Source organism: Bubalus kerabau, chromosome 3 (assembly GCF_029407905.1).
Source record: "Bubalus kerabau isolate K-KA32 ecotype Philippines breed swamp buffalo chromosome 3, PCC_UOA_SB_1v2, whole genome shotgun sequence".
Lineage (NCBI taxonomy): Eukaryota > Metazoa > Chordata > Mammalia > Artiodactyla > Bovidae > Bubalus > Bubalus kerabau.
The window spans coordinates 173,591,299-173,618,471 of NC_073626.1; the positions used below are offsets into that span (position 1 = coordinate 173,591,299).

A 27,173-nucleotide genomic window follows, 5' to 3' on the forward strand; every position below is an offset into this window, starting at 1 on the left:
AAGCTGGATGGGGTAGGGGAGGTATCCTGAGCCTTCAAATATAAACATTATTCTGGAGGAAGCAGAGACACACCCAGAATATTTATGAACTTAAACAAGACTTATTAGTCCTCTTTCCAACACAAATTTGTCCCTTTTCCTCCTCAGCCCTGTTCACTTACCACCACCTCCAGACAGCTCTGGCCTCCCCAGCCAGAATCCTGGGTGATATCTTTCGTCTCTATCCCTACATTCAGCTGGTTGCCAGGATAGATTCTATGGTCTAAACGTCTCCAACAAGGACCTTTCTATTTCAAGCTCAACTGCTGCCACCTTTGTTCAAGATCTCACAATCTCTTAACTGGAATCCATCAGTCACCTCAAGGGTTTCCCAGCCTCTAGTTTTCTCCATATCCAGTCCATTCCTATAGCAGCTAGTGTCCAAAATGGCAATTATTCAGACCTCTCCACAGCTTAAAAACCTTCAGTAGCTCCCCAGTGCCTCTAAGATAAAAGAAACTCTTTTACATGGCTTGTCCTCTTTCTGATTTGCTTGCTCATTCTTCCAGGCTCAACTCAAGCCTCATTTCCTCTAGAAGGCTGCCTTGTCAGGAGGGCCTTGGCTGTACTTCTGGGATACCTGTGGGCACCATCTGTCCTGGCCAGACAGGCCTGTCTCCCCCAGAACCATGAACTCTCCCAGGTAGGAACTTTGCTGTATTTAGGTTTTGATGGGTATAGTGTCTTGCATGTGGTTTCCAAGAACACAAGATGACCTGATGCCAGCTCTGCAGCCCCCATCTCTCACCCTGGGCTCCAGTCACTCTGGGTTTCTTTTTTGCATCAGTATATGCTACATAGTGCAGACCTCTTTTCTTCTCAGCTCTTGCCCATAAGATGCCCACTTTCTCTTCCCCAGTGCATTCTCTTCTGTGCTTCCAAAGTGGTGTCATCTCTCTCTCTCATAGCACTTAACAGATTGAAGCTTTTTGAGGGCAAGAACTTTATCTTTATAGAACCTTCTAGAACATCAGATCAGATCAGTCACTCAGTCGTGTCCGACTCTTCGCGACCCCATGAATCACAGCACGCCAGGCCTCCCTGTCCATCACCAACTCCCGGAATTCACTCAGACTCATGTCCATCGAGTCAGTGATGCCATCCAGCCATCTCATCCTCTGTCGTCCCCTTCTCCTCTTGCCCCCAATCCCTCCCAGCATCAGAGTCTTTTCCAATGAGTTAACTCTTCGCATGAGGTGGCCAAAGTACTGGAGTTTCAGCTTTAGCATCATTCCTTCCAAAGAAATCCCAGGGCTGATCTAATAGGCACTAAAGAAATTTTCAAAATGAATGTGTTGGTGCTCCACGCCTTTGCCGCTGTCTGATTTCTGCACTTGAATTCACGAAAGGGAAATAGGGTTTTTTTTTCCCCCTTCTCATTTTCAAGACCTTACTCTGGTGTACACGTTAAAGGAGCCAGCCTAGGTGTTCAGTTGCATGGCATTCCTAGCCATCTTCTAGGGGCGTTGGTAAATACCAGATGCAACACCACAAATATCATTTTGGTCACAGAATCATGGTTGGTTCAACCCATCTTTTACTTATTTTTAAACATTTTCTTAATAGAGGCGAAGAACATGGTCTTTGGCTTCAGAGAGCCTGGGTTTCAAAGCAGACTTCGACACACTGGCCTTTGGATCTGAAAAAATGGGAATAATGTTACAGGCCTGGAGTTGTTTTAAGAATTCGACCAGACGGTGTACAGCATTCGGCGCAAAGATGCTCTGTACCCCATGGGTAGCCACAGTTCTGCAGGGAGAATGGATTTAGGGCTCAAAGCTGCTGATGGCAATGGTTTGGGCCCCCAGTCCTGCCTAGGCTGCATTCCTCTCCTCAGGACCCCCACCCCAGCCTGCTCGGACCCCCTTTCTCTGGTGGAGGCCTCACTGGAGCTCCGAGGCTGCGAACGCGACAGAGGAACCGAGTGTGGGCGGAACTCGAGTGCAGCGGCGGGAGGCTTCCGGGGGAGCCGCAAGGGCAACGGGTCGGCGGAGGCAGAAAAGCGTCGGACGCCGGGCCGATCATGGACGCTTGACAACCTGCGGGCAGGCGCCGGGAGGCCAAGCCAGCGACCGAGAGGACAGAGAGGCGGCCGAGGACAGGTAGGGGCCGGCGACAGGGTGGGGCCCGGCGCGCCAGTCGCGGCTGGGCAGTCAGGCCTAGCGCCAGCCGTGGGAAAAGCTCGCGGCTACACCGCCCCGCCCCCGCCCCGGAGCGCGCCCCTCCGCTCCTTACCCTGCACCCGCGGCCCTGCGCGCTACACGCCGACCGCCCGAAAGCCCACCTCAGCCCGCAACCCTCAGCGTCCGCACCGTGCTTGCTCTCGCTTCCCCACCCGCAAAGGCTGCGACTTTGCCCCTCTGCGGCCCATGAAAATAGCGCCCCCCGCAGGACGGGAATTCTCCCTTGAGTTCCTAGCCGCCTCCTTGGGCCCTCCCACTCCAGAGGAAAGCGGTTATCAGCGCCTCCTTATTATCTCTTTGCCCCCACGGGGTTTGCTTTTTAGGCCGAGATTTTTTTTTGAGGGACCGAAGTTGTGTCCATGTTTTTACACCTTCTCCATCCCCTATCTTTTAGTGTCCTCACACATCTCCACTTGGAAGGGAGGTTTTTGTTTTTTCCTCTCCGAACACATCACCTTCCCCCGACATCTCCCTCATACCCTCTCCTCTTCTCCCTCCAGTTTCCCCTTCCCTTAGCAACCTTTATTCCTTTTATTTAGCACTTCATTTTTTTCTGTTTCCAACAAGACCTTCTTAAGTAACCCTGGTGAAACGACATACTTGTTCCTGTAATACTATGAAAGGACTGCAGCTCTTGGTGCCTGCCTCCAAAGGAAAACTTAGTTTCTCTTGCACCAAGCTATCCTTTTTCGGTTTGTTCTCTTCTTCCCTCTACTACTCCTTCATTTTGTCACACTGCCCAGGATATATCATTCTTAGAGAAGTAATCTTTTCTTATGTAGGATTCCTGTAGAGTAGATATACAGTGTGTGTATGTTCACATACACTCAGCTTGTAGTCAGTAGATTTTACAATCGAGGAACCCTCCTGTCCTAATGTCTTCAGGATGGCTATACTGTATCTTCATTGTTTCCTCAAATCTTTTTATTGTTTTCTGGAGGTTTTCTACAAATTCTGAAGTCGTATTTTGTGAAATGTCACATACCAGTAGGAGGCCAAATAAAGGGATTTTCCACATGGACTTAAAGAGCATGTGTGCATGTATTTTCTTAGTTTGAATATGTTGCTCTTTATCTTTCAAGATGATCCTCCTCTCCCCTTTTCTATTCAGTCAGTGATTTTGTTAATTAAATGCATCGTCTTTCTTGTCTGCCTTTTATTTTTCCTTATCTGTATCTGGTTATAGGTGGGATTCTAATGACACAATGGAAGCTATAACTGATTGGCTTTTGCTTACATCTGATGTCTCTGTGTTTTGACAAGATTCTCTGCTTCTTAACCAGAGTCTAAAAATGAAGTGAATATAAGACAGCTACTGAGATACTCCTGTGTGTTTCTTCAGGTCCTGGTTAGGTTTAAGGGCTTCGAAGGTGCTGCCTTTGGGGAAGGGTCAGATGGAATAAAATGGCTATTATTAAATGTTTCAAACCTCAGAATAAGGACCAAATCCCTGTAACTCCAGGTTAGACCCTACCATGTCACAAAGTGAGATCTGGACTCAGGACCTGTTTTTTCTTTTTGAATACTGCAAAACTATTCTGATGTCTGATCCAGCATGAAATAAGCATAGATTTTGCAAAGGAGGAGGAAGAATGACTGAAACGCTTTTCTTTTGGACAGATCTCAAGGCCAGAGAATGGCAGGTGAACAGAAGCCCTCAAGTAACCTCCTGGAACAGTTTATCTTACTAGCCAAAGGTACCAGTGGTTCAGCCCTCACTGCTCTCATAAGCCAAGTTTTGGAGGCTCCTGGAGTATATGTCTTTGGAGAACTGCTGGAGCTGGCCAACGTGCAGGAGGTAAGGGCAGTTTTCAGACAATATCTTCTTTGTTTTAAACCTTCCCAAGATTCTCCAGGCTTCCAGGGATTATTGGTGCTGAAGCATTGTGGACCTGTAAGGTGCTATTTTTGAGCAAGGGATGGAAATTGGTAAGGTAGGGGAAGTGAGTGGGGATGAAATTCTGGGCTCCTTCTGGTCAGGATTTTCATCTGAATTTGGAGTAAATTGAGATTAGTAAGTAGTGTTAGTTGCTCAGTTGTGTCCGACTTTTTGTGACCCCGTGGACTGTAGCCTGCTAGGCTCCTCTGTCCATGGAATTCTCCAGGCAAGAATACTAGAGTGGGTTGCCATTCCCTTTGCCAAGGGATCTTCCTGACCCAGGGATCGAACCCAGGTCTCCTGCACTGCAGGCAGATTCTTTACTGTCTGAGTCACCAGGGAAGTGGTAGTAATTTGAAAGATAGGGGAAAAATCCAGTTGAACCTGATAAATTAGAAAAGTATAGTATCAGCATGAATGATGTTACTGATAGTTCCAGTCATTCTTAGGGACAAAAAGCCTCCGGTGTAAATATGGACATTGAAGATTGGTCAGGCACATACATAGCAGGAAGTATTTGTTATTGAGCATGAGATGGGCATGGATAAAGAATATTTTATTTCTGTGAAAAGGGCAGTTGAGTGCTAAAGATGTGTAAAAACAATATGACATGAAAAGCTGGGAAGTAGTCCTTTTTGCTTTGTTTGCTTGCTTGTTTGGTAGTGGTTATTAAAACCTTGGGTATCACCTTTGGTTGTTGTATCTTAAAAATGTGAATAACCAGGTGCAACAGAGCTGTAAAGGATCTCATACTTTTCCACCTCTGCTTTCCACCTAGGATATTTTCATATTTATTGATTGATGCTTTTATGTTGATTGATTTAAAAGTCTGGTGACATCTTTATTACATACTTTATTGTATTACATACTTTATTACACCCGGAGCTCTTGGAGTGGAAGGCTGGCTTCCTCTACACTGTCAGAGCTCTTTCCTGGTTGCCCAGGGTCACTCCTGCTCTGCTGAAGGCTGCCATGTGCAGGTCTGGGTGGTCCTTGTTCTTGAGGATCAGGTGCATGATGCCACTTAGAGTTGCCCGGGCTTTCTTGTCGATGGTGGTCCACGTAAGTGGGGTGACTGACTTTTGCTGGCCAGTTCTTCAGTTCATGACAGTAGGACACATGCCTTTGCCGTTGGCTGCTGGCTTCATGCTTATAGCCCTGCTGTGAGTCAGCCCATTGTAGCAAAAGGAGTTGGGTCTTCAGGTTACTGGACTTGCATTGTACATGTGCTCATTCCTCTTGATTAAGAAGCTCAAGCAGTTCCGCTGGATCATCCCGTGCAGATGTATGGGTGTGGCATCAGTTCCTGTCCCTGCAACAGTTGAAAACAGAAAGACCCACTTTTTTTTTAATTGTAAATTTTTATTTAACATCAGACTGGCTTGCTGGACTGTAAGCTCTCTGAGGGTAAGGTCTGTTCTGCCCACTGTTGTTTTCTTAGAGCTTCTTATGTACCCTGACACACCATAGACTTTCAGTAAAAATTTAATTACCAGAGATAGAAAAGGAATCCTGTGAGGAAAATTTAAGAAAATTTGAGTTCTTCTTTTTTTTTTTTTAAGACTTAATTGTTTTAGATCAGTTTTAGATTTACAGCAAAGTTGAGAGGGAGGTGCAGAGAGTTCTAACATATCCCTTGCTCTCATGCATGCATGGCCTGCCCCATTACCAATGTCCTCCACCAGTGTGGAATGTCACTGATGCATGATCATCACCCAGAGACCAGAGTTTCTGTTAGAGTTCACACTTGGTGTTGTGCAGTCCATGGGTTCTGTGTGTGTGTGTGTGTGTGTGTGTGTGTGTGTGTGCTCAGTCGTGTCTGACTCTTTGAGACCCCATGGACTATAGCCCATCAGGCTTCTCTGTCCATGGGATTTCCCAGGCAAGAATACTGGAGTGGGTTGTCATGCCCTCCTCCAGGGGATCTTCCTGACCTAGGGATTGAACCCATGTCTCTTGTGTCCCCTCCATTGGCAGGTGGATTCTTTACCATGGCACCACCTGGGAAGCCATGGATTTAGAGAAGTGTTTGATGACAAGTATCCACCATTACAGTATCAGGGAGAGCGTTTCACTGCCCCCAAGATTCTCTTCCTCCCCTGTAATCCCTGACAACCATTGATGTTTTTACTTTTCCCAGAATGTCATATAGTTGGAAACATATATATGTAGCCTTTTCAGATTGGCTTCTTTCACTTAGTAATATTGCATTTAAATTTCCACCGTGTCTTTTTGTGGCTTGATAGGTCATCATCTTTCAAAAGAAGAGATGGCCAGGAGTAATTTGTTTCTTCAGGTTTGTGAAAAGCCTGAATGAATATAAACAAGTAGTTGTTTTTTATGGAAGTTTGGGTAAGAGGAGATGGATGCAAATTAAAGTCAGAAAGATGTTACTGATTTGGGCCAGTGGGAGAAATTTTGGAGTGTCTGTCCTAGAGAAAATAGTCTTTTATGGCTAGTTTTGAAATTGTCTGTCTGAAAAGTAGGGGCTAGATTTGATGGTCTCATCCACTTCTGATTCAGGACCTCAGGAGATTCTCGATAATCTGAGAAGGTAGGCCCAGGGTATTAGGATGCCAGAGTTCTCATTGGCATGCTCAGCAGAACACCTTTATCTTCCCACAGTTGATTTTTTTTCCATTTATGAGCTGGGAATAAGCTAGTTGCCTTCCAGTGGTCAGAAATTACAGATGTAGTTTTCGGAACCTTTTAAAGTTGAGTGGTATTATTATCGGTGTCCACAGAATGCCACTTGGTTTCTGTTTAGACTTTCCTGAGTTTGGTAAATTGGGAGAGTAACAGGTCATATTTGTGAGTAGGGAAAGCACACAGTTATGGTGACTGGCAGCAGAGCAGAGCAGAGCAGCTCTCAGCAGAGCAGGACCACTTGCCTTTTTTTTCCGCAGTTAGTATTAGCGAGGAGCTGCTGCTGCTGCTGCTAAGTCGCTTCAGTCATGTCTGACTCTGTGCGACCCCATAGACGGCAGCCCACTAGGCTCCCCTGTCCCTGGGATTCTCCAGGCAAGAACACTGGAGTGGGTTGCCATTTCCTTCTCCAATGCATGAAAGTGAAAAGTGAAAGGGAAGTCGCTCAGTCGTGTCCGACTCTTAGCGACCCCATGGATTGCAGCCTACCAGGCTCCTCCATCCATGGGATTTTCCAGGCAAGAGTACTGGAGTGGGGTGCCATTGCCTTCTCCAATTAGTGAGGAGCAGGTAATTTTAATGAACAGTTTTGTTTGGGGCTGACGGATAGCCTGGTTTCCTGTCCCAGCTGGGCTGTGCTGTCGAATCTTAGGCTTTGCTAATCTCTGGCATTCATAGTCCACTTGTAGGCCTTGAAACTTGGAGCCACCCCTGTACTTCTTTCAGTTTGGATTAAGGGTGAGTTACCCTGTACCCATCAAGCTGGGATGTTGACAAAGGTACTCCAGTCCTTGTTTCAATGGTGGGGAACGCTGAGAAAATTCCACTTGCTCCCAGTGCTTAATTGCTTTGTGTGCATGTATGCGCATCTATGTGACAAAAGTAGTTCCTTGGGCAAGCTGGGTAGAGTGTAAAGTGTGTATTCCTGAGAGAGAGAATTTAAATATGGGCCCTTAATAACCTTATTTATTTTTTCCCAAAGAATCAGAGTTGGAAGGGATCTCAGGGACCAAGCAATAACACAGTACAGAACTGAGGCCTGTGATCACCTGCCCTCTGCTCGAATGCTGCAGTGATGGGTAGACAGCTCACTCTGTGAACGGTTTCCTTTTTTCCCTCCTCAGCTTGCAGAAGGAGCCAATGCTGCTTACTTGCAGTTGCTGAATCTGTTTGCCTATGGAACATACCCCGATTATGTAGGTGAGTTGGTAACATCCTCCAGACTTCTCTCCACTATGTTACTCTGCCTGGATGTGTTGTCTTCCCGAGGCTCACTGAGGTCTGGGGTATAATGGGGTGGGCACTTACCTGGCTGTTGCTCATCTCACTGTGCTCTGTAGGTGACATCCCATGATGACCTTGGTTCCCTCCTTTTGTTTCCCAGTGGGTTAAAGGGGACTGTGTTTATGCTCATCCATAAATACAGCCCTTGTTTTTTTTCAGATGAGGTTCTTGAGGACTGGTATTGGTAGAGCACTTAGAGTGTTGTGAAATGTCAGAATACCATTTGGAAAGTCTTTAAGTGTTAAATATTATCTAAATACCATCACCATATTGAAGAAGGTTTGGAAAATAGGGAAAAAAGTCACTTGTAGTTGTACCACCCATAACCACTGTTCGTTTTATGGTCCTGGACTTTTTCCTCTCTTGTGCTTATGATTTCTGTAGGTGTAATTAGATTATGTATACAATTTTATATCTGGCTTTATTCACTTATTTCATAGGCATTTATCCATGTTTTACGCCTTTATCAGATCAGATCAGTCACTCAGTCGTGTCCGACTCTTTGCGACCCCATGAATCGCAGCACGCCAGGCTTCCCTGTCCATCACCAACTCCCGGAGTTCACTCAGACTCACGTCCATCGAGTCAGTGATGCCATCCAGCCATCTCATCCTCTGTCGTCCCCTTCTCCTCCTGCCCCTAATCCCTCCCAGCATCAATCAGAGTCTTTTCCAATGAGTCAGTTCTTCGCATGAGGTGGCCAAAGTACTGGAGTTTCAGCTTTAGCATCATTCCTTCCAAAGAAATCCCAGGGCTGATCTCCTTCAGAATGGACTGGTTGGATCTCCTTACAGTCCAAGGGACTCTCAAGAGCCTTCTCCAGCACCACAGTTCCAAAGCATCAATTCTTCGGGGCTCAGCCTTCTTCACAGTCCAATTCTCACATCCATACATGACCACAGGAAAAACCATAACCTTGACTAGATGGACCTTTCTTGGCAAAGTAATGTCTCTGCTTTTGAATATGCTATCTAGGTTGGTCATAACTTTCCTTCCAAGGAGTAAGCGTCTTTTAATTTCATGGCTGCAGTCACCATCTGCAGTGATTTTGGAGCCCAAAAAAATTAAGTCTGCCACTGTTTCCACTCTTTCCCCATCTATTTCCCATGAAGTGGTGGGACCGGATGCCATGATCTTCGTTTTCTGAATGTTGAGCTTTAAGCCAACTTTTCACTCTCCACTTTCACTTTCATCAAGAGGCTTTTGAGTTCCTCTTCACTTTCTGCCATAAGGGTGGTGTCACCTGCATATCTGAGGTTATTGATATTTCTCCTGGCAATCTTGATTCCAGCTTCTGTTTCTTCCAGTCCAGCGTTTCTCATGATGTACTCTGCATATAAGTTAAATAAGCAGGGTGACAATATACAGCCTTGACGAACTCCTTTTCCTATTTGAAACCAGTCTGTTGTTCCATGTCCAGTTCTAACTGTTGCTTCCTGGCCTGCATACAGATTTCTCAAGAGGCAGGTCAGGAGGTCTGGTATTCCCATCTCTTTCAGAATTTTCCACAGTTTATTGTGATCCACACAGCAGAAATAGATGTTTTTCTGGAACTCTCTTGCTTTTTCCATGATCCAGTGGATGTTGGCAATTTGATCTCTGGTTCCTCTGCCTTTTCTAAAACCAGCTTGAACATCAGGAAGTTCACGGTTCACATATTGCTGAAGCCTGGCTTGGAGAATTTTGAGCATTACTTTACTATATGTCTTTATAGTCATTTTTAATATTCTATAATCTAATACTCCATAATCTACTTACCCAGTTCTCTTTTCTATATCATTTGAGTCATTGTAAGTTATTGTACAGCATCGTCATTGTAACTGTCAGGAATGAGGTACATGCATGTCCATACACTAACTCATATTCCACTCAAGCCGTTTTTGTCTGGCTTTCCTAGTTTATTTTAGTGGTATGACATAGACCTGGCAGTTTATTTCAGTGGTATGACTCAAGGTCTTCACTGTGGTAGCCCTGACTGCTCTTTTCTCTCACTTTCTTTCTCCCTGGTCACTTCTACTTAACTCTGTGCTGCCATCACACTGGACAGTTTGCCACTTGCTAGGCTTTTCTGACCTTCACTTTGTTCCAGTGAGTGAATCCTTTGTTTCCGTCCTCACTAGAGAGCAGCATTTTACAGACTCTGGAACCAGGATTCTTGGCTTTTATACTCTGTCTCCCCTTCCACCAGTTGTGTGTCCTTTGGCAAATTAAGTGATCTTCTGTACCTCAGTCCCCTCATCTGTCAGAGGGGAGTAATAAAAAGGTCCACAATCCTTTATTTGCACTTCTTGGGCTGGATGTTTCATCATTTAGAATTTCAGGGATTCTAAAAAGGTTATATGATTTTAAAAAGTTGTATGATGCATATACTTTTTTATGTAACACTCTTGAGAGATGTGTGCAAAACCAGTAGTCAAACGCATTCAAGTTTTGCAGCAAAACAAATGACTGTTCACAACAAATGGGATTAAAAAGCCTAACTCGGTTTAGGTCAGGAATTGCCATCACGTGAATTTCAGCAGGGTGCTCAAGGGGAAAAAAAGGCAGTTTGGATTCACCAATTGGAATCTAGAATTATGAGTAAGGACCCGAAGACATTTGGAATCTGATTTGTGGGGTGGTTGTGAGGACTCCCTGGTTGTGTGTGTGTGCGTGTGGATCTGTGTGTGCACTTGCACTAAGTACAACTTGCCGTCTGTTGCCTTGGCTGCTGCCATCGCAGTTGTTTTCATTATTGCCATTGCTCACATTGTGCCCGTCCTTCCACAGTCATCTGAAGCTCCACCTTTTTTTCTTTTTCTCTCCTATCTCCGCAGTGTGATTGCACTCACTTGTGCGCTGTCTTTTTCCCTTTCTTCTTCTCACCGTCTTGTCGTTTTCTGGTAACTTGTACCTTTTTCCTGGTAGTTCTCTTGCATTTGTAGCTGTTGTAATGTCAGATGACAACTGAGGACAAGTCCAGGGCCATTGAGTTGCCCAACTCTGGGTGGTGGTTGGTGCTCCTGGAGTTGTGGAGTGCAGCAGCCCTGATAAGGCCCATCTTATTCCCCTTGAATCACTTAAGATAGTGCATTGCACATAACAGGTACTCTGGGAAGACATTGAAAATAGTATTTCATTAAGATAATTTTCATATCATTTTGTGCAGTCATGCCTGGCTTCTTAGGAGACCCAGCTTCTTAGGTGTAGAGATTCAGTTTTTTTCTTCTTTGGAAGCACATGGTCTTTGAGTGAAGACAGGAGGCGCTTATGGAACATTTGCCTCATGAGTAAGTGCCGAGTCATGACAGTGATTCAGTAGTAGGTTTGATGTGGGGAGTTTGTGTGCTTATTCCATGAAGAAATCCTGATTTTGTTTTGTGTCTTGATTTTTGTGGTGGGTGGGACTGAGCAGCCAACAAGGAGAGCCTGCCAGAACTGAGCACAGCTCAGCAGAACAAGCTGAAACACCTTACCATCGTGAGCTTGGCGTCAAGGATGAAGGTATGGCCCCAGCCCTTTCCTGTCTTCTTCCTCACCTCGAGGCAGGTGTCTCGTTGGCATCAGTGTGGAAACTCCCAGCTGCACACGGTAGAGTTGCATCATAAATGCATAAAATTTGCCTGGCAAAGGACAAAAGAGAATAAGATAGCAGTTAAAATAGTGTAGATAATTACTCACGATTCCATTTAGGAAAAGTATGCCCAGGAGTGATGTGAATCAGCAGGTCTCAGCTCTGGCATGCCGTGGCACCCCACGTGCTCAAGCATTTGCCATGCTTAAAGGAGACTCCTGTTTCAAGATGCAGATTTTTCAAACAGCAAGGCATCTCAAGGCAAGTTAACCACTTCAGCTGTTACTCAATACACAGTGAACTGTTCTGTGCTGGAGGAATAACCTGTATGTTGGACTTACTGAGAGGTCGATTTTTTAATAGGCTGCCTTCCTCTGGGGATTTTCAAGGTTGAATATACTAATTGGAATTTTTTGCCTTATATGCTAACTTCTGACCCTAACCTCCTGTAAAATACCACTCCACTGTATCTCTGAGTTCTTTGCCCCACTCAGTTTAGGTGACATGCAACCATCTGCCCATAGCCATTAACAAAGAAGATCCAGGTTCAGTCAATTTATAGTTGGTTTTTGGCTCTCTGCTCAATCCTAACCTAAATGTCTTAAGTTTTCATGAAGATGTGCCTTTGAAAAAGTTTGCTTTTTGCATTTTCCCTCTGTGATTGAGCCAGAAAGATGTATATTTGTTCTTGGATTGTTGTTTTCACTTATTAATATTATTTTATCTGGTCTAATCACAGATTTCTGATTCTCAGCTGGGCATTACAGGTGGGAGGCCTCATTTGTTAGGAAATGAGGACCTGAACTTTTTTTTTCCTTTTGTCCTGGTCATGGACTTCTCAAGTATAGCAAAGAGTAGTAGTGACTCTTTACCTCATTTTTGCAACCTCTCATTGTAAGCCCATGTACCAACTCTGGATTTCAGACCTTAAGTCGTAGAACACCCCTCAGGTAGGTTTGTCATATTCTCTGCATACATCTTCTCCTGTCTGTTTCTGCAGATTTGATTGCTCTGTTAATTTTCAAGCAAATAGTGATGTGTCAGAGGAATTGCAGAAAACTGGGTATTTAAATATCCATTTTCCTTGGAGTCATGCAGAATTTTGGTACAGCCCATTACAGGACTACTATTGGGGAGTTGACTTTGTTGGGTAAGAGACTAAGAAAGCAAATGTAAATTTCAGGATGACCCCTGAGCTGGCAGTACCCAGTGGCCACCTGTAGGTGGGTGTGTTAGCCTGTAAGTTTTTAAAATTTGTGCCCTGCTGGGCAAGCAGCCAGTTTGTCTCTCTGGTGTCTGAGATTGTTTGGAGTTTTTTGATGACCTAGCATGTTACACAAATTCTGCAAGCTTCCAGAAGGCAGCACAGTGCCAGATACTGAGTATTTCTCTCTTCTCAGCTGAAACGTGAGCAACGTCCACTAGGCAGAGGATGGAGGAGAATGCATTCCTAGATACTGTGGGTCTGGTTTGGATCCCACCGGTCTCACAGCTCTTTTATCCATCTCTTGTTGCCATGAGTGAAAGTCACTCAGTTGTGTCCAATTCTTTGTGACCCCATGGACTATACAGTCCATGGAATTCTCTAGACCAGAATTACTGGAGTGGGTAGCCTTTCCCCTCTTTAGGGGATCTTCCCAACCCAGGATTGGAACCCAGACCTCCTGCATTGCAGGCAGATTCTTTACTAGCTGAGCCACTGGAGAAGCCCAGATCTCACCGCACTGTAAATGTTAATAATTACCACTGGACCGCACTTCCCAAAGCCCTGAGGCAGACGTTGGCTATCTGGGTAATAACTTGAATTTTCTTGAATGTTTACCAGTGGTTTTGTAAGTATGATGCATACCTTCTCCACAGTGTATCCCTTACTCCGTGCTGCTGAAGGACCTGGAGATGCGGAACCTCCGGGAACTGGAGGACCTCATCATCGAGGCAGTCTACACTGACATCATCCAGGGCAAGCTGGACCAGCGAAACCAGCTGCTGGAAGTGGATTTCTGCATTGGCCGTGACATCCGAAAGAAAGATATCAATAATATTGTCAAGACCTTGCATGAATGGTGAGGCTCCAAGAAGGGGGCGCCCCCACCTTTGTTGTTGTTTAGTCGCTAGGTTGTGTCTGACTCTTTCGTGACCCCAAGGGCTGTAGCCTGCCAGGCTCCTCTGTCCATGGGATTTCCCAGGTGAGAATCCTAGAGTGGGTTGCCATTTCCTTCTCCGGGGGATTTTCCCGACCCAGGGCTCAAACCCACATCTCCTGCACTGCAGGCGGATTCTTGACCACTGAGCCACCAGGGAAGCCAACTGCCCACTGCCGCCCGCCTTTAGGAAGGGGATATGTAGCCTGGCCTTTGGGCTTCTGTTTGGGGAAATGTGGTCTTCAGGTATCAGCGGGGGCTGCCTGGGTGCTGGGACCTTGGGATAGCAAGCAGGGTGTGAGCTGCATTTGTGACCATATCTGTGTGACAGCAAGAATCACTTCAGGCTGCCTAATGTCATAGTTGTAAAATTGTTCTTGTCCTGTGCAACTGGGGGCTATTTAGCAGTAGGCTGTGAAATGCCCAGGGTTGGTAGGTAGAGTCTTTTAAGCCTGACACTGATCCTATTGCTTCACAGACTCACCCTCAGCCTTCAACCAAGCTGGGGAATTTGTGTCAGTAAGATTTTGTGGCTAAGAGAACCATATTCAGTATCAGTAACATTGGGCTGCTGCTGCTGCTAAGTTGCTAAAATTGTGTCCGACTCTGTGCAACCCCATAGACGGCAGCCCACCAGGCTCCCCTGTCCCTGGGATTTTCTAGGCAAGAACACTGGAGTGGGTTGCCATTGCCTTCTCCAATTCATGAAAGTGAAAAGTGAAATGAAGTCGCTCAGTCGTGTCCGACTCAGCCACCCCATGGATTGCAGCCTACCAGGCTCCTCCGTCCATGGGATTTTCCAGGCAAGAGTGCTGGAGTGGGGTGCCATTGTTGTAAAACCCCATGAGGGATATTGAAGACAAGGAATGGGTTATTCTAAATTGGGACATAGACTCAGGTATAGAATATTTGATAACTGTATTCTGGTATATAAAAAGGAGTGGGACATTTGCACATACGCTATTTTAATGGAATTGGATGCTTGTGAAAGCTGTTGCACATTCTACAAGAATTTGTTATAGTTATTAAAAACCGAGTTGTGAAGGAGGGCCAGGATGAGAGTATAGTTGGAGGTGAGAAGAGTACAGTTGCAGGTGGGCTCATGTCATGTTTGAGATCATGAAACAGGGCAGGTAGGCTTTGGGCAAGGGGTGGGGGTGGGGGTGAAAACTGTCTTTAAACAGACTGACTCTCCGGCTTAGCCGCAAGAGGTGTATATCGGGGAGGTACAGCCCAGCTTTGACCTTGTAGAGGCTTCCCTCGCTGCAGCTCCTGTCAGACCCCCAGGCTGTTGCTGCCCATACTTCACCCCAGGTTCTGTCCTAGGTGTGACTCCATACATTTTCCCTTTACAACATGTGACACATACAGGAGCTTTCAAAAGATTGTAAAACTGTTAAGTCAGAATAGATGGGAAAGAAACTTATAAAATACCCCTAACATGAACATGGTCTGGAAGAGAAGCTTTCGGTATCTAGTCCTGCTGAAGTTGGCTGTCTGTTTCTGTCTTTGAGATGACTGACACAGTTTTCACCTCCAACATCTGGCGTCCACGTATTTGCACTCAGGGCTCTCCTAGCTCCCATCCCAGGGTGTCTACGAATTCTTACCTCTTGTTTTTAGGCATTGGAATCAGATTTGAAACAAAGCTGGTATGTAGAGTGGTTCCACAGGTATGGCAGAATGTTCACAACTGCTGACTCTGAAATGGAGGGGAGGTGGGTATTTACTGTACTACAGCTTCAACTGTTCTTTATTTTTAAGGCTTAAAATGTATTTTAATAAGTTCAGGTTGCATTATTTCATTTCTAAGAAAAACTTCAAAGGTATTAGGGACAAATCAAACATGGTACACCAATAAAAAATGCACAGCATAACTCCCTAAGATAGGCAAAGCTAAGAGCTACCGTCTGACATTCAGCATACAGCAGCCCTGTTCTCAAGATTGTACTAGGCCTATCAAGAAAAGCTGTGAATGGCAACATCACAGACACAAAAGGGTCATTTCTGGGTTGTCCTTATCCAAGAAAAAGATGGAGGCAAGTTTAACACAAGATTTTTTAAAGATACACTAAATGAAAATCTCTAAGAGAAAATGTCTTCCTTGGGACATGAAAGGGTAATATATGGGACATAACAGAACCGTATGTATGTTGTCTGTGACCTCTGTGGACATGTGCCTGAATTCCCACCTGGGAGTGATTGGAACAGTGGGGCCAAGGTCACTGGGGGATGTTTGGTTTTTGTGGTATATGTGGCAGGATCTCTGGGGTGAGATAGTGTACTAAGTCGTGTCCGGCTCTTGCGACCCCATGGACTGTAGCCTGCCAGGCTCCTCTGTCTATGGGATTCTCCAGGCAAGAATACTCGAGTGGGTTGCCATTTCCTTCTCCCAACTGCTTTTTTTTACATTTTAAAATTTTCAAAATAAAAAGTGTGGAAAATGAAATAATGAGGAGGTGGGTGGCAACCAGGAAGTAACACACTTCTAAGAAAAAGGGCAATCTTCAAAATAGAATGCTTTTAGAAAATAATTTTTTCTGATGAGAAAACTGATCAATCATTGCCACCTGTGCAGTCTCTCCTAATTCCTTTAATTGCATGGTCTGTGCCACTTTCCCGTGGGACACAGAGGTTGGAAATTGAAGCTGTATTCTAAGAAACCACGCCAGGGACTTCCTTGGTGGTCCTGTGGTTAAGACTCCGTGTTCCCACTGCTGGGGGCGCGGGTTTGATCCCTGGTTGGGGAACTGAGATCTTGTATTCTGCATGCCGTGGTCAAAAATAAACTCTTAGGAAACCGCTCCATATCCTCTGTGTTTGTTTTTATATGCCTTGTCTTATGTATTTAGTAACAACCTGTCCTATGGCAGGATTGAAGGGGTATGAGCCCCTGCAGACGGAATGTTCCAGCAAGCATCTATGGAGTTGGGGAGGGAGATTTGGGAGACTGGTGGACTCCCAGGCTTCTCTGCAGCTCAGGGCTGGTTCTCTCCTGTGTAGGTGTGATGGCTGCGAGGCAGTCCTGCTGGGCATCGAGCAGCAAGTTCTGAGAGCCAACCAGTACAAGGAGAACCACAGCCGAACTCAGCAGCAAGTAGAGGCCGAGGTAAGGCAGGGGGTGTCTGTCCCCACTCCCAGGTATCCCTGTTCCTTGTCTCGTGAATCTTGGCGTAGATGAAGTGCTCACGAGCGGGCCCTGGGCAAGGTGCTCAGGTAGAGGACAGTGTGACCCATCCCTGGGCTTGGTGCTCTCCGTCTCCTTTCTGATTCCCGGTCGCCAGAGGGTGAGTGGGCTTGGAGACCAGCATGTTGTAATTGCTCAGCTCACACACACTTTGCAGCTGCAGAGCACAAGAAACGAGTCTGGGGATGGCCTTCAGGGTGGATGGAAGGTTGATGGTTACTAGGCTGGGTGGATGGGGGGGTGAGGCTGGGCGGAGGCACCTGGCATCCAGGCCTAATGCTGCTCTGCTCCTCGGCTGTGTGGTGGGTACACCGTGTTCGTTTTATTCTTCTCTAATCTGTGCGTGTTTGTCATAACCTTTGAAAATGCATCATATGTTTTATCCTGAACAAGGAAGAAAGGGAAAAAATTCGATGGATGAAACACAAGTGAAGGTAAAAGTGTGTGATTGTGGTATTAGACACCTGGTTATTCAGAACACCTTTAGCCTCTGGGGAGATGCAGGCTCCAGCCCTGGAGTGAATGGGCGTTTGTGAGACTGTAGCCTGGACACCCGTGGGAGTCATCTCCCAATTTGTTTGGAGCCCTGAAGATCAGAATTTTAGCACTGAAAGTTCTGTTCTGGTATGATGGAGCTTGAGGCATTAATGATATTTAATGAATTTTAAAAGTCAGGTGTCCTTGAGTATGGCAGACTAGAACCCAGAGTTAGAGGTAAGGAACATAAGAAATAGGTAGTCATGCCTTTCATAGGGGGATTTGTGAAATTTGAAGACTTCCCCTACTCTGTTGTATGTATTTCTTAAAAATAAAACCTGTGTCTTATTTAAATTAAAACCTGATCTTTGTAAGATCAGCTCTTTGCCCCGTGCCTTACGCATAATAAGTGCTCAAATGATTGTTGTATATTTCAGGCACACCCTGTTTCAGTGAACTGCTGAAGTCTGCTTTTCACAAACCAGAGAGAATTTATTTTATGTGCACAAACACCCATGTATACTACACAGGCACACCTACTTTGGGAATGTTCCACCTGTTGTAAATTTTTAACCCTACTTCTTGCAGGAGAAGTGTGATCTATATTTAATTTAGCATTAATCAAAGACAGATACAATTAGGAAAGTAAGCCTGCTGCTTCTCTAGTGAGCTCTCTGATCCCCTGTTGAAGATTGTAGTTTCTTCTTTGACCTGGGATTGATGTCTGAGCGAAGTAGGAAAGGCTAGCCTCTCTCCTCTTCACTGACCTCTCTCTCCTCTTCACTGACTCTTCCCTGTAAATCAGACCCCGGAAGTAGGAGATTTAGAGGCAGAACGCTCACTTGACTTGGGATCACCTGAAACACTCTTTAACCTGGTTGGTCGCCCAGGAGGAGCCTGATAGCTGCCGGCTGCCCCAGTGTGGTTGGAGTGAAGTGAAGTGAAAGTCACTGAATCGTGTCCGACTCTTTGTGACCCTGTGATACAGGCCATGGAATTCTCCAGGCCAGAATACTGGAGTGGATAGCCTTTCCCTTCTCCAGGGGATCTTCCCAACCCAGGGATTGAATCCAGGTCTCCTGCATTGCAGGCGATTCTTTGTTGGTTTTTTTTAAATATAAATTTATTTATTCTAATTGGAGGTCAATTACTTTACAATATTGTATTGGTTTTGCCATACATCAACATGAATCCGCCACAGGTATACACGTGTTTCCCATCCTGAACTCCCCTCCCTCCTTGCAGGCGATTCTTTACCAGCTGAGCCACAAGGGAAGCCCAAGAATACTGGAGTGGGTAGCCTATCCCTTCTCCAGCAGATCTTCCCAACTCAAGAATCGAACCAGGGTGATTGGACTGCTGCTAATTGTGTGTCAGGTGGTGGGCTTGATTGTGGTGGTTTGCCAAAATGAATGATAACTAGTTGTAGAACTTTGAATGGCTCCAGTTTATTTCCATAATAAATGGCATCTCATGAAAGAAGGCACTGATTGCCTAATGTGGAAGCCCGACCAGTTCTTAGACAACAGTGTGGACTCCTTAAAGTACGGTTATTAAACGAGAGAGCCAGCACGTGTGGACTTGGCTGTCAGCAGTCCGCTACTGGAAACACAGCTGCTCCAGCTGGCAGGGCCTGATGCTGCCACCAGGTGGCAGTAAGGGCTTGCTTAAGTGCAAGAGAAAGAAATTTGAGCCAACTAGAGGACTCTTGGGAGAAGGAAATGGCAACCCACTTGCCTGGATTCTTGCCTGGAGAATTCCAGGGACAGAGGAGCCTAGTGGGCTGCCGTCTATGGGGTCGCACAGAGTCGGACACGACTGAAGTGACTTAACAGTAGCAGCAGAGGACTCTTGCCTGGAAAATCCCATGGACGGAGGAGCCTGGTGGGCTGCAGTCCATGGGGTCGCTAAGAGTTGGACACGACTGAGCGACTTCCCTTTCACCTTTCACGCTTTGGAGAAGGAAAAGGCAATCCATTCCAGTGTTCTTGCCTGGAGAATCCCAGGGACAGCAGAGCCTGGTGGGCTGCCGTCTATGGGGTCGCACAGAGTCGGACACAATTTTAGCAACTTAGCAGCAGCAGCAGCAGAGGACAGGGAAGCCTGGTGTGCTGCAGTCCATGGGGTCACAAAGAATTAGACACAACTTAGCAATTGAACAGCGACAACAATAACCAAGGTCACCTCCACTACCAATTAAGGCAGCCTTCTAATTTGGTCTTTCCTGGTGGCTCAGACAGTGAAGAATCTGCTTGTAATGCAGGAGACCTGGGTTTGATCCCTGGGCCGAGAGGATACCGTGGAAAAGGGCATGGAAGCCCTCTCTAGTATTCTTGCTTGGGAAATATCCTATGGACAGAGGAGCCTGGCGGGCCACAGTCCATGGGGTCGCAAAGAGTTGGACATGACGGAGCAACTAACACTTTCACTTTTCACTAATTTGATACTCTTCTAGGAAATGTAGAGCAGACAACTCTGAAAAGAGTGGGAGCGTGATCAAAGCCCAGAGCCTTGTCAGTTTTTCTAAATGCATGACCTGGCTGCTACATGTAGCTCACTAAGTATTTGTTGACTTGAAAACAGATCTACCACCAAGTTGTAATTTTGTTCTATTCTGCTTGTATTTATGCTTCTGTTACTCTTAACTTTTTTAGTCATCTTCTCAGCTAAGTTGATCTTTATTTATTTTTAAGTTAGATTGGTGTTCTCAGAGGGGAAAACTTCCATGTTTTTTTTTTTTTTTTTTTTTTTTTTTGCGTTTTGATACAATTTTTAAAAGAAAAGGAATAGGAGTAGGTACATATTTTATATTTATCCCACTTGAAATATATACAAGATACATAGAAATCTTACATGGGGGCTTGCATGTCACTGGTATCTTAGGCTGCTAAGGAATTAAAATAACTGCTCAGAGTTCCAGTAACATAGCTTACTAAATCCTCCAACAGGAAGTTTTTTAAAAAAGGGAAAGTGGTTGCTCAAGATAGACCTACCAGGTCTACTTTCAAACTCCATGTTATTAAATGCTGCTGCTAAGTCGCTTCAGCTGTGTCCGACTCTGTGCAACCCCATAGACTGCAGCCCACCACGCTCTGCCGTCCCTGGGACTCTTCCAGGCAAGAACACTGGAGTGGGTTGCCATTTCCTTCTCCTCCATGTTTTTTTTCCCCTCAAATCTTATAACAGCAAACTTCTGGTGGCTGTTAGCTTTAAGAGCTTTCCCTCTTAGTGAAGTCAGCCCCATGCAAACTGCCTAAGAATATTCTCTCGTTTTAGTCTTTCACAGAAATAACACAAACTAATTAGTCACAATGCCAGCATACCTGCAGGAGATAAAGCAGTGATGTCACGAACTGTTTGTCATCTCCGAGCAAATGCTCTGGAGGGAGGTATTGGTCACCTCCACAAAGTACCTCATCACTTATACTTGATTTTGGAATGTATTCTTCATATTTGAATGTGCTTATAAGTCTGATGTTCTGTGGAACGTCAATATATAGCTCCTGCTGCGTTTACAAGATAAGCCATTTTCCAGTCAGGTAGGTAATACAGCATAACTGGACAAAGTACACTCTTTTCTTTCAATATGGAAAATCCTCCAGAAGCTGAGTTAGTGACAGACCTTGAGCACGTTGGCTGTTAGTGTGTGCTTCCCGTGCCTCCTGAGAGGCTTCTTGCCGTCTCCCTGGTCTCCTTTTTCTGTGTGGCCCTTTCCCCACTATGAGCTCTACTCATATTGTCTGCCTTTGCTCGGCCCCACAGCTCAAAGGTGTTTTCCTGCCCTGGAGCTGTCTCGATTCCCCTTTCACCTGAGTATCTAAAGTCTCTAGTAGAATTAGGCTGTGATTGTGTCAGCAGGTGCAGTCCCATGTGAGAATTCCTGGCGCTCATAATCTGAGGGACCTGACAAACTCTAGGTCATCTGGGGTAATGGGATGGTTCTGGCCTGCAAGCCAGACTGCTCAAGGAAGAAAATTAGAAGGCAGCACGACATTGAGGCCAAAGAGGACCAGCCTGCAGGATATCAATCATTGTTTCAAGAGTGGCTCTGTGAAGGCAGAGTTAGACTTCTCAGGATTATTCCATGGAGCTGAGACAGGCTTAATTGACGGACCTGCCTGAGTGGCCAGTCTTGGGTTCTAAAAGGAGGTGTCTATGGTTAGACCTGGGGAGTTATTACAGAAAGCTGGTTGACTCTCCCCTTCAACTCTGAGAGTCTGTAACTGGCTCAGCAGTCTCCTTTGTAAGTTCCGTGTGTTTTAAATGCCAACAGTCAAACTGATTGAGCATGGTATATGCATAACGACCCACTGTGAACCATGTCATGACCCCACCCCCACCCCCACCCCATCCAACTGAGGCCTTGTGAGGATAAAGGGCCTCGTTTCTTCAGGAAGTCCTCTTTTCACCTAGGTTTGTTTACCCGACTGTGGAGGGCTCAGCTTTGTCAGCGTGTAGTCTCACTGTAGGAAGCTAGATGTGAACCCCTGAAACAGAGGAGACATAGCACGTAGGAGGCCGCCATCTGACAGTGAGCGGCGCTGCCAGGCAGTGTGATTGAGGGGAGACAGCCTGGGCGAGTGGTCAGGGTGGGTTTGTGGAAGAGGTGGGGTTGGAGGGGGCTAGTGAAGGAGGGGGCTTGCCCAGGCTGGAATGACAGGGTGTGCAGGACAGGTAGCCAGGTAGAGGGAAATGACTGCTCCCGTGTGTGCGGCTGGGGACTTGCTGTGGCTCGAATGGGGGGCATGTGTTGCGAAGGGAAGGATGGTACAAGGTCTTGAGTGGCATGTCAGAAATGGAGAACAAGCCAGATTTGTCCTTGAGGTAGGTCTCATTTCTTCATGTGGCATGCCAGTGTCACTGAGCACCCAAAATATCAGCTTATTGGGAGATAGTTTCTATAAGAAACTGAAGTGGTATTAAATAGGCACTTGGAGTGTTGTTTTATAAAGCAGTGATAACTGAGAAGTCACATTTCTTAATCTCTCCTCCATGGCCATCAAATACTCCTTGAAGTGAGAGAAAGAGTGGCAGGCTGTCCACTTGCTTCACATTCTTCGCTCACTACCTCACCAGGTAACTCTCCTGAACAGGAGATAACAGAGCAGCAGTGAGCCCGGGAAGGTGGGATGCCTGGGGTCCTGAGATGGCATGTCTGGGCCTGGCCGACACCGGATGCACCCAGCCTTGGATTCGGTGGCCCTCCGTGTCCACTGTCCCCGTCCACAGTCCTCTGTTGATGCTCCTCTTAGCAATGCCATTGAGATGACTGAGGGGACAGCAGTGTTGAGGCGTGGCTGTTCCTACATCTCAGAACAACAAAAAACAAAATGACCTGCAGTCTAGTCCAGGCCCATTCTGCACATGACAGCTCTCCTCCAGGAAGCTAATTTTTATGTTGCTTTCCTTTCTGCATTTGGACTGTCTCTTACTCAAGCTCCTGATACTCTGCCTGTTGAGAAGTGTTGACAGTAATAGCTCCCTTCTTGTTCTATAAGAAACCAGGGCTTCTTCCCAGAGAACACAGAAGCCACCAAACAGGGGAAGCTGCTTACTCTCTTACCAACAAGCATACACCTTTCTCTGCACCAGCCTTCTTCTCTTTCTTCCTTCTAATGATTGGGGGGAAAAGTTGATATTTCCTCTTCTGTTTTTCTTCCCTTTATTATTATTCTCAGCTAGCTGAAGGGCAAAGGTGTGAATGATCCTTTAGAACTGGCGTTGGGAAATGTGTATGATATGGGCATAGGAGCACATAGTTTGTAGGACAAGTTGGTACAGTCATGTTTCAGAAGGCAGTATAGCAGTAGTTACTAAAGTAAAATGTGTAAACCCTTTGATCTGGAAAGCTCCACAGGTGTTCACAAAGGTATGCAAAGGCTGTTCATTGAAGCACCATATGTAAGTGGAAAGCAAGCTAGGAACTAATTAAGAAATGGTAGAACATTCATTGGAGAAGGAAATGGCAACCCACTCCAGTGTTCTTGCCTGGAGAATCCCAGGGACAGGGGAGCCTGGTGGGCTGCTGTCTACGGGGTTGCACAGAGTTGGACACGACCGAAGCAACTTAGCAGAACATTCATAGAACAGTACATCCATGTTACTGTATAGGATATGTTCAGGAGGAGGTGCTTAAATATCCGTTAAGAAAGGTCTGAAAACAGTACTGTGATTTCATTTTTCTTTGACTACATTTTTTGTCATTGGTCATTTAGTTGGCTGAAGTTTACCTTCTAGTTGCTTATTCAAGAAAGAAAATATTAGTTGCTCAGTCGTGTTCTTTGTGACCCCACGGAATGCAGCACACCAGGCTGCTGTGTCCATGGAATTCTCCAGGCAAGAATACTGGAGTGGGTTGCCATTCCCTTCTCCAGGGGATCTTCCCAACCCAGGAATTGAACCCAGGTCTCCTGCATTGCAGGCTGATTCTTTACCATCAGAGCCACCAGGAAAGCCGAAATAAAGGCTCATGCAATTGTATTCCAAAGTTCTTGTGAAAGTAGTCTGCGGTTTCATACCTGAACAGCAGTCAGCTGAGTAAAGCATCTCGTGTCACCCTTTCTTTTTCTGTGGCCATTTTAGTTAGTGCTTTCTTTCACCTGCTCTGTTGTACCTTTTTGCCAAATGGTCCACTACCACTTGGCTTGTTTCCCGTTTTCAACCAAGAAAGCATCATTCATTCCGCTTTTCTGCTCGACTCACTTCCACATATCTTCTCTGAGTAGCCCCTGCTCATTCTCCCCTTGCGTGGGTTTCTGAAGATAATCTCAGGTCTTGCAGAGGGCTCTGGTTTCTTCGCTGAGTGGCCCCCGTTGTTGCAGGAGCAACTTGTGAGTTTCTGGCACGTACGGGCTGAGCACGCCAATTCTCTGTCTCCCTCCAGGTTACCAACATTAAGAAGACCCTCAAAGCTACTGCGTCCTCCTCGGCTCAGGAGATGGAACAGCAGTTGGCGGAACGAGAGTGTCCCCCTCACGCCGAGCAGAGGCAGCCCACTAAGAAGATGTCCAAAGTGAAAGGTCTGGTCTCCAGCCGCCACTAGGGCAGGCTGGGGCAGCTGGCACTCACCAGGCCTGGGTCAGGTGGGGAGGGGACACCGAGGGCCTGCTTCCTCCCCTCTCCACCTTCTGTGAGTTCCAGACCTGCCCGTCCCCTCACCAGCGCCTCCCCCCTCGTTGGTACTGTTCCAGAAGAACCGTTAAGTCCCTCCCCACCAACCCACCGCCCCTGTCCCCAGTTGCTCCCTTCAGACTCAGGGGCTCCACGGATGCCATCCCAACAGGGCCGACACTGCCCAGCTTCCCTCCAGGAGGTTCTCTTCTCTGTCTAAGGGCTTGTCTCCCAGTTTTCCTTTTGCTTCGTGTCATTTTGTCAGGCTGTTCATAAGCCGGAAGCAGCTTTAACCGGCCCACAGGGATGGGTGCTCTCTGAGTGAGGGGGGTGCCTGCCTTCTCCAGCCCCTTGTACACAGTACCCACAGAGGTGTGGGCGCTCTCTAGTAGCCAGGTATCAAAATGCTTCTTTTTCCCTCTCCTGCCTTACCCCTTGTTGGCAGCTCCATTCAGGCCATGGAGGGATGCCGACGCTGGGCTGTGTTTACTAAACCTGCGGGTTTTCAGCCTCTTAATGCCCAGCTCCAATCTCTAATTAGCTGGGAGCACTGGGCTGTCTTTACCCCTGGTATCTGAGCACCAGTGCTGGGTTACCATGGGTCTGCTGGGTGGCAGAAGTCTCTTCTGGCTTGGTGTTCTCTGCTGGCTTCGCTCCCTGCTGCCTTTTGACTACTCAGACTGGCCTTTGGTGTGAAGGCCCCGGCTGCCCACGGAGGCTGTCTGCCAACATTCGCTCTCCCGAGGTCTTTAATTCCTCCCGGCTGCATCCGTGGTGGGGATGGTGTGTCGTGGCCCCTCTGGTGAAGGATTTGTTGCTGCTTCTGTTTCTTTCTTCCCACCCTCCCTGGCTGGTGACCCAGAGCCCTCTGATGATGGCATTCTCCTGGCAAGAGAAAAGGACTTGACTAGTAGCCTTTCTGAACTTGAACAGTTTCAGGTTATATTTTAATTTTTTTTTTTTTTTGTACAGGTTCTGATTCTAATACATTTCAACATGCCTTTTTTCCCCCTCGTGTCAATATTTGTTATAGACTAATCGCCGGGGATTTTCACCTGGTTGGAGGGTGGTGTGTGTGTATGTGTGCGTGTGGTGGTGTTTGTTGGCTTTTTTTTTAAGGGGAGGTGGAGGTCCTGGGCTAATATTAAAGAGAGAAAAAGCACATTTTAGAACAAAAAATAAACGTAGATTTAATGTATGTGACTGTAAAATGTGGGGTTGCATAGCTGGTGGATCTCGAGGGGCTGGAATTAGGGGGTTCAGGGAACAGGTGATACTGTGTCAGTGCCATGGTAAAAAACAGATTTCTCCTTTTTCCAAAATGTCCAGCAGCTGCCTACCATTGACTGAATGTTAACAAAGTGTTCTTGTTTCCTTTCTTATAATCCATGTCCCCATATTACATGCTCAGCTGGAGGGTTTAATTCCCAAAGTATGTTTCATGAAACCCTTTGGTAGATGCTCTGTGGAAAGGAGGTTCTGTTGTTAAATAAATCTGGCACATCCTGCATCCCATATCCTCACTGGAAGTTCATTGTTAAGAGAAGGCCTGGGGGAGGAAGTCGGTTCCCACACTCATCTCAGCATCCAGTCCTTTTTGGTAATTTTTAGTGGAACACATTTTGGGGATATTTTTGGAAATATAGTATTTCTCAAAAATACCTCCCAGCCTTATAGGTTTTTCCACCTATTCCTTCTAGATCCAAAACAGTCACTTGCTCTTGCAAGTGGTCATCGATCCTTATGTTTCCTGCCAGGGAGCAGGTTAGGAAACGTGACTCATCTGTAAGAAGTGTGCACCCGCTTGTTGTTTGACTGTCCCAGGCCCTCAGGGGCTCGAGGTTCACCTTCTCCATGGGTCTGCTGTTCTTACAAATAGTAGTGACAGTCATAAGGACAACACTCACAAGGTGCTCTACAGAATGGCTTCATCTACAATAAGTCATCGAATCCCTCCCACTAAACAGTCTCCTGAGATTGGTAAGGTAAGTATTGCTAGAGCCATCCTCACTTTACATGTGAGAAAATGGAAGCTCAGAAATTCAGAGTCCCCTGGTGTTCAGGGGTGAAACGAAGACTCCTGGATCTCTGGACTTGAGTGCCCAGCTGTCTTCTCTAGGTGGTCCCCAAACTCACCCTCAGTACCCCTCTGCTTGCTTATTCCTCTGAGGGCCCCTCTTGCTCTTAACTGACACCCAACGCATCACAGCCTGTTTCCCAGACCCATGCAGCCACTTCGTAAGGAAGCAGAAGGTGGGGTGGGGCAGCAGGCATCGTGGGAACAGCTGGAAGTTCTTGGCTCTGCTGGACTCTAGGAGGCCTGCCCTCCGAGCTCTGCAGTTTCCCACCTGGCCTGCTATGTCAGCCAGGCTTGGGTCTGAAATCTGCTTGAGTATTTTCCATATCAAAACAATGAATGTTTAGAAGAGGTGTCCTCAGCAGCAGGGAACCCTCTGAGTTCGGGAAGGAGACACTGCAGTATGAAGCAGTTAGCTTGGTAGTAGCGCCCGTCTTTGACCCCTAAGCCATCCACTTCCTCGAGGCCTCATTGGTCGTCTTTACTTTCTGTCTGGATGAGAGGCATTATTTTCTTGGATAACATGAGGGAGGCGGTCAAAGTCCCCCAGATCCAGATGGCCACCACTGATAGTATTTCCGTCCCCAAACTTGAGAG

At 46.4% G+C, this 27,173-nt stretch overlaps 1 protein-coding gene and 1 long non-coding RNA gene across 2 annotated transcripts; one reads left to right on the forward strand and one right to left on the reverse strand.

Annotated features, from left to right (window-relative positions):
- The first annotated feature begins 1,889 nt into the window (after positions 1–1,889).
- Positions 1,890–26,014, forward strand: COPS7B (COP9 signalosome subunit 7B). The gene is made up of 7 exons (XM_055573735.1): positions 1,890–2,141; positions 3,843–4,020; positions 7,872–7,947; positions 11,426–11,514; positions 13,445–13,647; positions 16,729–16,834; positions 24,273–26,014. The coding sequence occupies exons 2-7, from the start codon at positions 3,859–3,861 to the stop codon at positions 24,429–24,431; spliced, it is 795 nt and encodes a 264-aa protein (XP_055429710.1). The 5' UTR covers positions 1,890–2,141; positions 3,843–3,858; the 3' UTR covers positions 24,432–26,014.
- On the reverse strand, positions 5,276–12,059 carry LOC129646874 (uncharacterized). Its single transcript, XR_008712207.1, has 3 exons — positions 11,926–12,059; positions 11,487–11,633; positions 5,276–5,413 (listed from the first exon to the last, which is right to left on the reverse strand). It is a non-coding gene; the product is annotated as an uncharacterized LOC129646874 (long non-coding RNA).
- Positions 26,015–27,173: the final 1,159 nt, after the last annotated feature.